This window comes from Pelobates fuscus, chromosome 12, assembly GCF_036172605.1.
Source record: "Pelobates fuscus isolate aPelFus1 chromosome 12, aPelFus1.pri, whole genome shotgun sequence".
NCBI classification, from domain to species: Eukaryota; Metazoa; Chordata; class Amphibia; order Anura; family Pelobatidae; genus Pelobates; species Pelobates fuscus.
The window spans coordinates 33132307-33147672 of NC_086328.1; the positions used below are offsets into that span (position 1 = coordinate 33132307).

At 41.4% G+C, this 15366-nt stretch overlaps 1 protein-coding gene across 1 annotated transcript; it reads left to right on the plus strand.

The window, feature by feature from the left end:
- The first annotated feature begins 13 nt into the window (after positions 1-13).
- Positions 14-14868, plus strand: OGFOD1 (2-oxoglutarate and iron dependent oxygenase domain containing 1). Its single transcript, XM_063437305.1, has 13 exons — positions 14-238; positions 4423-4568; positions 4739-4785; positions 5304-5404; positions 5486-5602; positions 6176-6267; positions 8454-8582; positions 8668-8781; positions 11064-11143; positions 11224-11450; positions 11534-11662; positions 12358-12416; positions 14497-14868. The coding sequence occupies exons 1-13, from the start codon at positions 85-87 to the stop codon at positions 14647-14649; spliced, it is 1548 nt and encodes a 515-aa protein (XP_063293375.1). The 5' UTR covers positions 14-84; the 3' UTR covers positions 14650-14868.
- Positions 14869-15366: the final 498 nt, after the last annotated feature.

Sequence of the window (15366 nt, forward strand, 5' to 3'; positions counted from 1 at the left end):
TGTCCGTCGCCGTTTAGTTACGTCATTGGACTCCGTGCCGTGCGGCAGCCGCTGAGCATTCGGGGAGTTGTAGTTGCAGGCGACATGAGTAGCAAGAGAAGGCAAGGGGACCGGAGGGACCCCAAAACTAAGAAAGGGAAGCGGGAGATCAAAGCTGGGCTGACCGAGAGCCTGCTGAACCAGGCCGGGAGGGATACAGCTAGACAGGCCTGGGAGAGGAGGGAAGCCGGGAACTATGGTGAGTGAACACATGGGACAGATATGGCTACCATACACTACATACACCCTGGGATCCTATACACACACACACACACACACACACACACACACACACACACACACACCATGTAACCATACACCCTGGAATCCTATACACACACACACCATGTAACCATACACTACATACACTCTGGGATCCTACACACACACACACACACACACCATGTAACCATACACTACATACACACACACCATGTAACCATACACTACATACACACACACCATGTAACCATACACTACATACACACACACACCATGTAACCATACACTACATACACACACACACACACCATGTAACCATACACTACATACACACACACACCATGTAACCATACACTGCATACACCCTGGGATCCTACACACACACACACACACACCATGTAACCATACACTACATACACCCTGGGATCCTACACACACACACACACACCATGTAACCATACACTACATACACCCTGGGATCCTACACACACACACACACACACGTAACCATACACTACATACACCCTGGAATCCTATACACACACACACACACACCATGTAACCATACACTACATACATACACACACACACACCATGTAACCATACACTGCATACACCCTGGGATCCTACACACACACACACACACACACACCATGTAACCATACACTACATACACCCTGGGATCCTACACACACACACACACACACACACACACACACACACGTAACCATACACTACATACACCCTGGAATCCTATACACACACACACACACCATGTAACCATACACTACATACACCCTGGGATCCTACACACACACACACACCATGTAACCATACACTACATCCACCCTGGGATCCTATACACACACACACCATGTAACCATACACTACATACACCCTGGGATCCTATACACACACACACACCATGTAACCATACACTACATACACCCTGGAATCCTATACACACACACCATGTAACCATACACTACATACACCCTGGAATCCTATACACACACACACACCATGTAACCATACACTACATACACCCTGGAATCCTATACACACACACCATGTAACCATACACTACATACACCCTGGAATCCTATACACACACACACCATGTAACCATACACTACATACACCCTGGAATCCTATACACACACACACACACACACACCATGTAACCATACACTACATACACCCTGGAATCCTATACACACACACACACACACACACCATGTAACCATACACTACATACACCCTGGAATCCTATACACACACACACACACACCATGTAACCATACACTACATACACCCTGGAATCCTATACACACACACACCATGTAACCATACACTACATACACCCTGGAATCCTATACATGCACCCTTGAATCATATACACACACACACACACACCATGTAACCATACACTACATACACCCTGGGATCCTATACACACACACCATGTAACCATACACTACATACACCCTGGAATCCTATACACACACACCATGTAACCATACACTACATACACCCTGGAATCCTATACACACACACACCATGTAACCATACACTACATACACCCTGGGATCCTATACACACACACACACACACACCATGTAACCATACACTACATACACCCTGGAATCCTATACACACACACCATGTAACCATACACTACATACACCCTGGAATCCTATACACACACACACACCATGTAACCATACACTACATACACCCTGGAATCCTATACACACACACACCATGTAACCATACACTACATACACCCTAGAATCCAATACACACACACACACCATGTAACCATACACTGCATACACCCTGGGATCCTATACACACACACCATGTAACCATACACTTCATACACCCTGGAATCCTATACACACACACACCATGTAACCATACACTACATACACACTGGAATCCTATACACACACACACACACACCATGTAACCATACACTACATACACCCTGGAATCCTATACACACACACACACACCATGTAACCATACACTACATACACCCTGGGATCCTATACACACACACCATGTAACCATACACTACATATACCCTGGGATCCTATACACATACACCCTGGAATCCTATACACACACAGACCATGTAACCATACACTACATACACCCTGGGATCCTATACACACACACACACACCATGTAACCATACACTACATCCACCCTGGAATCCTATACACACACACACACCATGTAACCATACACTACATCCACCCTGGAATCCTATACACACACACCATGTAACCATACACTACATACACCCTGGAATCCTATACACACACACACACCATGTAACCATACACTACATACACCCTGGAATCCTATACACACACACACACACACCATGTAACCATACACTACATACACCCTGGAATCCTATACACACACACACACACACCATGTAACCATACACTACATACACCCTGGAATCCTATACACACACACACACACCATGTAACCATACACTACATACACCCTGGGATCCTATACACACACACACACACACCATGTAACCATACACTACATACACCCTGGGATCCTATACACACACACCATGTAACCATACACTACATACACCCTGGAATCCTATACACACACACACCATGTAACCATACACTACATACACCCTGGAATCCTATACAACCATACACTACATACACCCTGGAATCCTATACACACACACCATGTAACCATACACTACATACACCCTGGAATCCTATACACACACACCATGTAACCATACACTACATACACCCTGGGATCCTATACACACACACCATGCAATCATATACTTAAACACAGACACACCATGCAACCACACACGCCATGCAACCATATACACACACAGACACACGCCATGCAACCATATACACACACAGACACACGCCATGCAACCAATTCTACGCACACAGACACACGCCATGCAACCATATACACACACATCATTCACCCTGGACACAGACACACCTGGACTTAAACACACACACACCATGCAATTCTATACACACAGACACACACCTGGACTTAAACACACACAGACACACCATTCACCTTGGACACAGACACACACCATGCACCTGCACTTAAACACACACAGACACACACCGTGCACCCTGTATACACACAGACACACCATGGAATCCTATACACACACCATGCACCCTGTATACACACACATACCATTCACCCTGTACACAGACACACACCATGCACCCTGTATACACACAGGCACAGACACACACAATGTAATTCTGTACACACACAGACACACCATTCACCCTGTACACAGACACACACCATGCAACCCTATGCGCACACAGGCACACTATTCTACCCACGACACATAAAAACACACACAGACACACCATGCACCCTGGACACAAACACACACACACACACACACACAGTATTCACCCTGGATACAGACATACACCATGCTACTCTGTACATACACACCAGTCTACTCAAGACATATACACACCATGCACCCTGGGCATGGGGCTGCCATATACAAAGTTCTACCCTGGACACGGGGCTGCCATGTACAAAGTTCTATCCTGGACATGGGGCTGCCATGTACACCATGCTAATGTTTGTGGACATGGTGTTTGTATACTGCATAAAGGAAACAAACTCATTCAGGGGGAACCGTCACGTCCCAAGAAAATTACACTTTCAAATAAAACTTTAAAAATCATTTATAAATTCTGTTAAAGGGATGCTCCACTGCCTAATTACAACAAATAAAATAAACATTGTTTAGTAGAAATACCCCAGTGAAAACATGCATGCCCTTTTATATGAATTTGTTAATTGAGGGTATGTCTTAAAACTGCATATCCCGTCTTAAAGGACCACTAAAATCACTCAAGCCAATTCATCTCAATTGAGTGGTCTGGGTGCTGTGGTCCTGTATGTTTAACCCTGCAATGTAAAACATTGCAGTTTTTTAGGGTTAAACAAACCGACACTGGACTGCAATCACCGCAAGCTAGATTTCATTTTTAACTCGTGTGCCAAAACTGATTGGACACTTTACTGTGAAATTAAGATGATCAGCTTTATAAACGGGTGATAGTAGATGTAATCTATTTGTTTGGGATCTTCTAGGCTCCATTACCTTGTCTTCTGCCCCTTTTCCGCACTGTGTGATCCACCCTGTCATTCAGAGTTTGGAATTCCTGGATGGATTAAAAGAGGAGCTACTGGGTCTGAACTTCAACGAAAAATCTAATGACCTGTACAAGTTTAAACAGGTGGGAATTGGGAAGTGCTGCAAGAAAGTTGGATGGGTCCTTTGGAAGAAGTAGATTGATTGGGTTGCAATGAAGGAGCAATAAGTAAAATAAAGGACAGCTGAATGCCAGAGAACTCCAAGTCGATTGGCTTAATGTGCACTATTATAAATGCTGATGTTCTTTTTCAGTCGGATGATCTGAAGAGGCGGAAAGAGCCACATATCAGTGCTTTAAGGTGAGAGTCTATGAACTTTGTGCCTTATCTAATTCCTGAGATACTCTTCCTCCACCATGGCAAATGTTAATTCCAGTCACCCAAATGTTATGCAGCTATAGCTTGAAGCACAGTCAGAGTGGGCAATGGGCCTCTTACAATAAAATGTAGAGACCACATTTTCAATGTATCTTAAAGTTTACACAATAAAATTAAACTGACAGAACATCGTACAGTAAATTTGTACAGGAATGTCCAACACTTCAAAGTCTTTTATGCTTATAATTCTTAAAGGGAACACTCCCAAGTATGCTGTAGTGGTGATGGTACTTTCCCAGAGTCAGTAGTCAAATCATTCAAGAACAGGCTAGTCACCTGTTGCGAGTGCTTGGAGTGTTCCATTTAAAAGCAATGGTTCCTTTCTTGCCTTTTAAAGATACAGAAATGTCTCTTCCAAGATGATTACATTTGTAATGTAGATCATTTCTCTTGCTCAAAGTAAACTGGAATTCCATAACCCTATTATATGCTGTTCTCAGACAGGTACTGTTTGAGGATTTCCGGGAATGGCTGTCGGATATTACAGGTGTCAAACTGGAGAAGACCGTTGATATGTCCTGTGCTCAGTATGACTACACAGGTACAGGCCATGTGCCCATGAATTTGGAACTTACATCAGTGGATGCGACTGTTTTTAATTTGTTTTTTCTTTTTTTTGCAGACACTTTGCTATGTCATGATGACGAGTTAGAAGGCAGGAGATTTGCTTTTATCCTGTACCTAGTTCCAGAATGGCTCGAAGCATATGGAGGATCCCTTGATTTGTACAACACTGATGGTCTGTTTTAATTCGAAAGTTTCATAAAAATAAAGATAAATTAAACACTTAACTTCTGAGCCCTGAAGCTATTATATGCATCTGTAACTCTTAATGTAATACTACAAAAATCTAAATAAATCTTATCATATATTGGACAGTACATATTCTTCTAATTTTGCCTGTGACAAGCAAGAAAATCTAGCAGATGGGTAAAATATTTTATTTTCCACTCATTGTTAACCCTATTTCATGCCAGTACACACATATGTGTTCTGCATATTTGTGGCTATAGGATGTAAACGTCACTGTACATTAATTAGTTCAGCTAGAGAGAGCTTCTGGCTGTCAGGGTATTACAAGGGCCCTGTAGACACTAGACACTACGTAAGAAGTCAAACCACTACCAACTGTTATAACTAATTACATTGGGAGGGACATCAAGGCATTTTTGGCACCATAACCACTAGCTAGCACGTACTGTAGTGTTTATTGTGCTTGGTGTGTTTCTTTAAACAGTTAATTAGGGGGGTTAATAATTGTTCCATTTGTCCTCTCTAGTCCATATATCATTTGTGTGCCTTGTCCTTGCAGAAAACGCACAGCCTGGGTCTATTGCAAAGTCTCTCATTCCCAAGTGGAACTCACTAGTTTTCTTCGAAGTTTCACCCATATCTTTTCATCAGGTGAGTGGCAACACCTATACTTATTAAACATCAAAAGTTATTGCATTTTGTTCACTTATTTCACTAGAGGGAAAATGTTATTTTGTAGTGGTTCCTCGGTTTACAAACGCCTCGGTTAACATAATTTTGGGTTTACAAATAAAAATCCATTAGAAAATTAATGCCTCAGTTTACAAATTTTGTTCGCAATACAAAGCAAGTTTCCCTCGGATGCATTGCACCTGGGAGGTTTACAGCGCGGCCCCTGTGCATGCTGGAGTCTGTGGGTAGCACGTGGCATTCTGGAATTTTTTTGCAGCGTTTTTGGGAACTTTTTTCGGGCATTTCTCAAGCGGTGGAAAGGTAGGGAGCTGTGCTTTGTCGTTTGCATGCCTTTTACTGTGTGTTCTGCATTGTGGGTTGGTTTCCATGCCAGCTCGTTTTGACTTTTTTTCTGACCTTCAGAATGGATTAATTGGTTTTCAATGCATTCCTATGGCAAACCGCGTTTCGGTTTACAAATTTTTTTTTTCTTAATAAGAAACGTCCCAGAGAACGCATTACATTTTGTAAACCTAGGTACCACTGTATTTTGATGGTGTATAAATGTGATGACGGAAGGTTGAGAAGAAAGGAATACTACGAGAAAAGTGGCTTGCACAGACTCACAGAACTATATGTAATCAGTTTGAGTTGTCTGATATTTTGTATCTACCATTGGTTGCCAGGTTATATTGCCTTATTTTTCATTTATCATACAAAGCCTGTTACCTAGAACTTTAAGAAAAATCAAGAGCTCTAAGTTAGGGATCGACCGATATTGATTTTTTTTTTAGAGCCGATACCGATAATCTGTGAACTTTCAGGCCGCTAGCCGATAACTTGCCGATATTCTGTACATTTACCATTTAAAAAAAATAAACTATTTCTAACGGCAAATGCACAAAATATACATGCCACATGTAGTGGATGAAGTGTATTTAGACAGGGGAGCTGTGTGTGTAGTGGATGAAGTGTGTATTTGTGTAGTGTGTATAGTGAATGCAGAGTGTGTGTGTATTGTGTATAGTGAATGCAGAGTGTGTGTAGTGTGTATAGTGAATGCAGAGTGTGTGTAGTGTGTATAGTGAATGCAGAGTGTGTGTAGTGTGTATAGTGAATGCAGTGTGTTTGTGTAGTGTGTATAGTGAATGCAGTGTGTTTGTGTAGTGTGTATAGTGAATGCAGTGTGTTTGTGTAGTGTGTGTATAGTGAATGCAGTGTGTGTGTGTTTGTGTAGTGTGTGTATATAATGTAGTGTTTGTGTAGTGTGTGTATGTAGTGCAGTGTGTGTATGTAATGCAGTGTGTTTGTGTAGTATGTATGTAATGCAGTGTGTGTAGTGTGTATGTATGTAATGCAGTGTGTTTGTGTAGTGTGCGTGTGTTTGTGTAGTGTGTGTATATAATGCAGTGTGTTTGTGTTGTGTGTATGTATGTAATGCAGTGTGTGTTTGTGTAGTGATGTAATTTGTGTAAAATGGGGGGGTTTATATTAATTATTATTATTTTTTATATATAAATGGTGTTTTTTTTTTGTTTCTTTTAGTCCCCCCTCCCTGCTTCTTACCAGGGAGGGGGGATATAGTATTCCCTGGTGGTCTAAGTCGGGGGGGGGGGGGAGGGAAGGGGGGGCGGCAGCAAGCGCTGACTTACCTTGCCAGCAGCTCCTCCAGGTCCCCAGTGTAAATCCCGCGGCCCTTAGTGCCGCGCGGAGCGTTGCCATGGTAACACGTGGCAACGCTCTGCAGCCGCGGGTCTCGTGAGATTTAGACATGGAGCTGCAGGAGCTGCTGGCAAGGTAAGAAACCGCTTCCTGCCGGCCCCCCAGGACCGCCGGGCTTGTAATGAGCCCGGCGGTCCTAGGAGGTATTATCGCCGATACCGATATTGCCGAAAATACCGAATATCGGCCGATTATATCGGTAAAACCGATAATCGGTCGATCCCTACTCCAAGTCTACTTGCACAGCCTTGTGTAGATTCATTGTGGCAAAGAGTACATCAGAAGTTGTTAATTTACATTCCCAGTGATGATTTTCTTGCCTTATGGCTGGCAAAGCATCATGGGAGGTGTAGTTCTACACCCACTTTTAATTGGCCCATTCGTTTAACTAATCCACTCCTCTGATACTATCTGTATGTTAATATTGTTTCCTTTTTGAACAGGTTTCAGAAGTGCTTTGTGAAGGAAAGTGTCGCCTTTCAGTCAGTGGCTGGTTTTATGGGCCGTATCTTGAAAGGCCCCAACCCTTCTTGGATCCTTTACCTCTCCGCAGTCCGCACATACCTCATGATGTAAGAATTTTTTTTCACAGTGTAATGAATTTGAGTTTCCACAGACCACGCATCTACTGACCAATGTATATTTTGGTTTCCACAGCATGAAATCCTGTACGAGTGGGTGAATCCAGTTTATCTGTCAGTCGATGCCCAGTCTCAAATACAAGAGGAATTTGAGGAAAGGTCGGAGATGCTCTTGAAAAATTTCCTTCAGGTTTGTGTAAAATGAAGAAGGCACGGTGTGGGAGTAGGAAGGAAAGACAATAGAACATAGCAAAACAGGGGTGGGGGTTACATGCAGATATTTGATGTATCTAGGATGGATGGCTAGTTAGAGTATAGTGAAACAGGTTAAAATGACAAAGAGACAGAGCTAATGTGAATAGCATCATATCTCCGCAATTAATGGAAACTGTCATTATTATAACTGAAAATAAAACTCTGCATACAATATAACCTCATGCATTATTTTTCAAAAAATATACATGTTATCCATTTTCAGTACATCTGGCCTATCCTGGAAGGTCAAAGAATGCAATTATTATTTTTTTTAAATGCTTGACACTTGCTAATGGATTTAGAGGACATAGCCGAACACATTTGTTTTTATTTTTCATTAATGCGCGTTAGGATTTTAGTATTAAAGGACCACTATAGGCACCCAGACCACTTCACCTTAATGAAGTGGTCTGGGTGCCAGGTCCATCTAGTGTTAACCCTGCAGCTGTAAACATAGCAGTTTCAGAGAAACAGAGAAACTGCTATGTTTACAATAGTGTTAATCCAGCCTCTAGTGCCTGTCTCATTGACAGCCGCTAGAGGGCTTCCGCGCTTCTCACTGTGAAAATCACCGTGAGAAGACGCCAGCGTCCATAGGAAAGCATTGTGAATGCTTTCCTATGAGACTGGCTGAATGCGCACGCGGCTCTTGCCGCGCATGCGCATTCAGCCGAAGAGGAGGAGGAGAGCTCCCCGCCCGGCACTGGAGAAAGAGGTAAGTTTTAACCCCTTCCACCCCCTAGAGCCCGTTGGGAGGGGGACCCTGAGGGTGGGGGCACCCTCAGGGCACTATAATGGTCCTTTAACAGGGAAAATGCAATGCGCACGTATGTACAACAAAATTAAATGTAACTGGATTATTTCGCAGTTACTAGAAAACTCCGTTATTTGAAAAAAGGTCAAATAACTTCTAGGTATTGTCCTTTTTCTACAAATAGTGACCACTATAAAGGAGATACTCTAAGCACAAAAATATATTTAGATTAATTAAGCAGTTTTGGTGTATAGCTGATGCCCCTCCAGTTTCACAGCTCAATCCTTTGCCATTAAATGAAATTACTTTTTAATACAAGTATAGTCACACCAACTGTGGCTGTGACTCACACAGCCTCCATGAAAACAAAAAATGGATTTATTTTCAATCAGATCTTAGAGCACCATGCGTTTACAAGTTATCTCCTGCTCTGTTAATTGATCTTTAAAGGAACACTATACTTTAAAGAAACTATAGGGTCAGAAATACAGAAATAAAAGCATGCATTCCTGACCCTATAGTGTTAAAATCACCATTCAGGTGGCTTTTCCCCCTCCCTTAGAAGGTGTTAAAACCCACCATACTAACAGCGCTGCGCAGGTCCCCTGGCACTTGCCCCGTCCCCAGTCCTTTGGTGACATCATCATAATTGGATTGGCTGAAATCTGTAAGGAGGTGGGATGGGGCGAGGCTAAACATTGTTTTGGCCAATCAACACCTCCTCATAGAGATGCATTGAATCAATGCATCACTATGATGAAAATTTAGCATCACGCTGAACAGCAGTGCTTGCCTACTGTGCAGCACTGCCCCAGAAAGCACCTCCAGTGGCCATCTGAGGAGTGGCACTGGAGGTGTCCCTAGGGGGCAATGTAAACACTGCCTTTTCTCTGAAAATGCAGCGTTTGCATGAAAATGCCTGTAGGGAGCTATTATACTCTCCAGAACTACAGTAAGCTGTAGTTGTTCTGGTGACTAGTGTCCCTTTAATCATACACAAAATGATTCTTTTGGATCAAGCAGGCTACTAACAGAACATGTAATGATAGATTCATAGTTAAACAAACTGTGCAAGAAGGGTAGCAAAAAGTAATTTAAAAAAAAAAGTTTGGTGCTTAGTGTCCCTTTTAAAGTATAGTTTCAGCATTTGGCAATGGTCCACTTTTAGAACTCAGAATTACTAACATTTGTTCTATATTCCAAAATTAATTGAGGTCCTAGTTATGAAGCTGCTTCAATCATGACAAGTTAATCTATTCATCTTTATTTACACTAGTTGTGTAGAAACAAGTAAAACTGGACAAAAAAATGTTTGTTTGTTTACATACTTTATGTATAGTGAAAAGATTCAGTTTTTCTTTATGTAATGTAAGGTCATTGGAGAGAAGCAGGAGTTAGAAGGAACCCTAGATGTGCAAACAATGTGTTTTTTGTTTTTTTTTTTCACCATTTTTAATTTGCAGGAAGAAAAGTTCAATGAAGTTTGTGTGGTTCTTGCGACACAATCTGTTGAGTGGGAACAGTGTGGTCCACCTAATCGAAGGTTGGTGCAGAGCATGGGACAACATGTGTCTACAAGTGGGACTGTTAAGTCTTTTTCTAATTTGTGTCTTTCCCCTGTAGGTGTTATCAAAGGGCAAGAGGGGATCTCCCCAACGCCATTAGTAGCTGCATGGAACTGCTGAAGTCTGAAGCGTTCTTTCTGCTGCTGTCCAACCTCACTGGCCTTAGTTTACATTTCTTATCTACAAACAGTGATGACTCTGAAGGAGAAGGACCTTCACAAAACAATCAATCAGTCTCAGAAGATGACAGTGGAGCTGAGCAGTCTAGGACTGAACAAAGACAAAGTAAGTACAGCCGCACTACGTATCTAAATCTGAGAATTCCCAGCAGCTTTTCCATTCATTGTCTGTTCCTCCATCATTTGCAGGTGAAAAGGTTCCTTTATGTAGTGGAGAGCTGCGTCACTGGACGCATGGTCATTACACCTTGATACACGATCATGACCCAGAGCGACATGAATTTGCATTGGACCTCCTGCTGTTCTGTGGATGTAAAGGTCAGATTCTGAGCTATTTACATTAAGTAACTGGTGACCTCTTTAAATTAAACCATTAATAATAAAAGATAACTACTTTTCTTTAAGTAACAGCACTAGAGAGAGAAACTGGAGGTACTCTGAGTGTGCAAAATGACCATGTTTCCTTGCTTTACAATTTTTGATTTGCAGGAAGATATGGTTCTGCTATCAGATTGATTTCTTTAATATATACAGCCACAATTCTTTTATGTAAGATGCCTCATGTGACATCTACTAGAAAAGCAATATGGTTTTCCTCCATCCCACTTGTTTTGTAATTGCTTGTGACTGCAGCTATACATAAAGAATGGTTGATTGTAGACAATAAATTATGATTTAAATTCTGTTATATACAGTATATCAAAATAGAACTTTTCAACTAGCTACAACCTCTGTTGCATTCCATCTGCACATCTTACACGAGTCATACATGATTGTTTGTTTGTCCTTTTAAGACAGCTTAGTTTTGCAATACACCAAGTTCAGATGTCTGTTGTAACCCCTCATTCACAAGTTCTTCTGTGGAATCAATCCTACCTCTTAATGTAACCGTCAGTTAAATAAGTACATTGTCTGTTACTTCAAGATAGTGGAAGGCTAATAGTGTTGTATAATGAGGAATTATTAGTAGTATTATTCGTCTTTGAAATGTTCACACTTTATTTTAAATACAGACTGGAAAGAAGAGTATGGAGGATTTACATCTTACATTGCAAAGGAAGAAGATGAGGAGGTAAGTCAGAAGACTTTAAGTTAACTGGTAGTTGGGTATGCAAGATTTTAGACAACTGCAGGAAAAATATAGTGCATGTTTGTACAGTAATAACAAGCCACGCTTCTTCAGCCCCTAAAGTATGAACTATCACAAATTCAAGGCCAGAATAGCTGAACTGATAACAGGTAGATTGGAGAATTCTTCAGTTTGACTATTTTGTCCTTCAATATGGCACATTTTTCGTTTCTGGCAGTTCACACTACTGAGTTCATAAAAATTTTAAACCAAGAACAACTAAAAGTTAATCACATGCTTTACACCAAATTAACTAGTTTGTACAAATTAAAATACGATGGCACCCTCTAGAGTGCGGGCATATGGAATTCCTCAGGACATGCAGTTTCAGACGCCTGGCGAGTAATTCTCCTATTCTTTTAGCCCTGTTGCGTGTGTGGGTATGTAAATCAGTGATTGTGTCAGAATGACAGTATGGGGGTCAGTGATTGTACGCCAAAGGAGGACAAGGTATGATTAAGTTAAACAATTTAGATTTTAGTTTGAGAGTAATATATATATATATATATATATATATATATATATATATATATATATATATATATATATGTGTGTGTTTAATATTAACATGTGTATACTGCATATTATAAGCATTGCTTTGATATGCATAAAAACAATCCAATTGTGAATAAAAAGTTTGAATTTCATTACTTTAAAATTTACAGCCCGCACACATTATGTAGGTACATGCATGCATACAGGCATTGGCGTACTAAGGGGTGAAGAGGGACCCAGAAGTCCCCTTGCACCCTCCAGCAGCAGCATGCTCTTTCCTCTCGCGAGCAGTTATAGCGTTGCCATGGCAATGCTCTGGCATGCATGCCGCGTGGAGCATTGCCATAGCAACCCACGGCAACGCTATCGCGGTTTGTGAGAGGAAAGGGAATGCTGCTGCTGGAGGGTGCAAGATGACTCCTGGGTCCCTGCTATAGCCACCGGACCACCAGGGAAATGTGTCCCCCCTTCCTGGCCACAGGTAGGAGGCAGGGAGGGGGGAAATAGTGTGACGTGTGGATGCAGTGTGTTTTGTATGCAGTGTTTGTTGTATGGGATAAGTACTGGGGGAAGGGGGTGCAGTTTTTATTAAATTAGTTGGGCACATTCCCCCCAACTAATTAAAAATCAGCTTTTCCCAGTACTTATCCCACACTGCATCCACTATAAAAACACACACACTGTGTGCATGTGTATCTGTGTTTGTATCTATGTGCGACTGTGTGTATGCGTGTGTGTGTAGCTGTGTGTCTGTATCTCTGTCACTCTGCATCTGTATGTCTATATATCTGCAAGTGTATCAGTGTGTATGTGTATACATCTCAGCATCTTGCCAACACTAAACACAAATACACCCCTGTGTTCAAACCTCAACACTACAAACACACCTAAGTTTTAGAACACCACCATTATATATAAACACACAGATGCACGCCTGCATTAAAATGCCAGTACTACATTCACTTACATACTCCATACAAAACATGCTTACATTCAAACACACAAGCACTGCTCAGTGTGAAATACATTAAAAACAGTTTGCGTTTTTTTGTTGGTTTTTCTTTACATTTTAAAGTGGGGGGGGGTGCCAAATGCTCTAGGTACGCCCCTGCATACAGGCAAAACACACACACACTAAATCAGGCTAGTACTAAAGAGATCGACCCAGCCTCCCTACCGCACAAAATGTTTAGAAATGATTTTACATAAATCAAGGATTTCTCGTAGCCAAATCGCATCCTCTACTGGACATCATTGATCATACAGATATACATATTTCTGTATTATTAGTGTTAATGTTGCCCACCCCTGCACTCTCAGCCAACCAATGCCACCCAGGTTCGTTATTTGCATTAAAGTGATTATTCTACATTATAGCAAGGGTGGGTATGTTGCTTAAATGTGTCGCTTTAACTTTTGTTTCCAATGTCTATTTTCAGCTAAAGTTTAACAATTATTTTCTGCATATTTGTTCCATGTTTGATAATCTCCGAAAATTTCATCCATTTTTTATTTTTTTTTACCTTAGCTCCTCACAGTTTACCCCGAGAACAACTGCCTGGCATTAGTCTACAGAGATAAAGAAACAATGAAATTTGTAAAACACATTAACCACAAGAGCCTTGAGAGAGATGCCAGCCACAAAGGATTCTGGGACTTTGCATTTGCCTACCACGAATGACAGTATGGAATTTAAGCTACAGTGCATCATACTAGGATTACATGAATTTGCAATCAAGACATTTTATAAGCCTACACTTGGCATGTTTCTCACCTGAAAAATAAATATAGCGGTTGTCAGGTGTGTTTTAGTCAGTTTTTGAAGAACAAATGCCGCAAAAAAGAATTTAGAATGATCTTTCTTGTAATTTATGTAACTAATTATATTTCAAATAGTGTTTGCTGCAAAAAAAACAAATTGACAAATACATATTTTTATTTAAAAAAACAAAAAAAGTTAATTTTATTTTTTAAAGTATATAGTTTTCTATTGCTTCTGATCTCAGGACGTATGTCTTAATCAAGTTAAAATGCTAAACAGGTGGGCGGAGCTTAGCGCCTGAGCCGAACGGACGCCTTTAACCATCGCTCCGGGCACTAATCACTAATAATCTGACAAAATCTGGGGTACCCCACAGTCATTGGAGCACTTGCCTGCACTCAGCATAATCAGGAAGGGGTGAGCAACAGACCCATGCCATTCTTGTACCCGAAATCAAGCAAGAAGGCTTGCCACAAATCTGGGGCCTACCAGAGTATTCAGCCACAAGGGACCTTGAGGCAGAGCTCTATAGCTCCCCTTGACAACCCTTTACAGCACAGACACCATGGGACTTAGATCCCAGAAGCCACAGGCTCCAGCATAGACTGCCACGACATTGGTGCAATGCTGCAACGT

Coding starts and splice junctions, on each gene's coding strand:
- OGFOD1 (XM_063437305.1), top strand. CDS start 85: ATGAGTAGCAAGAGAAGGCAAGGGGACCGGAGGGACCCCAAAACTAAG. Junction 6,268..8,453: donor CACCCATATCTTTTCATCAG/GTGAGTGGCAAC, acceptor CTTTTTGAACAG/GTTTCAGAAGTGCTTTGTGA. Junction 12,417..14,496: donor CAAAGGAAGAAGATGAGGAG/GTAAGTCAGAAG, acceptor TTTTTACCTTAG/CTCCTCACAGTTTACCCCGA.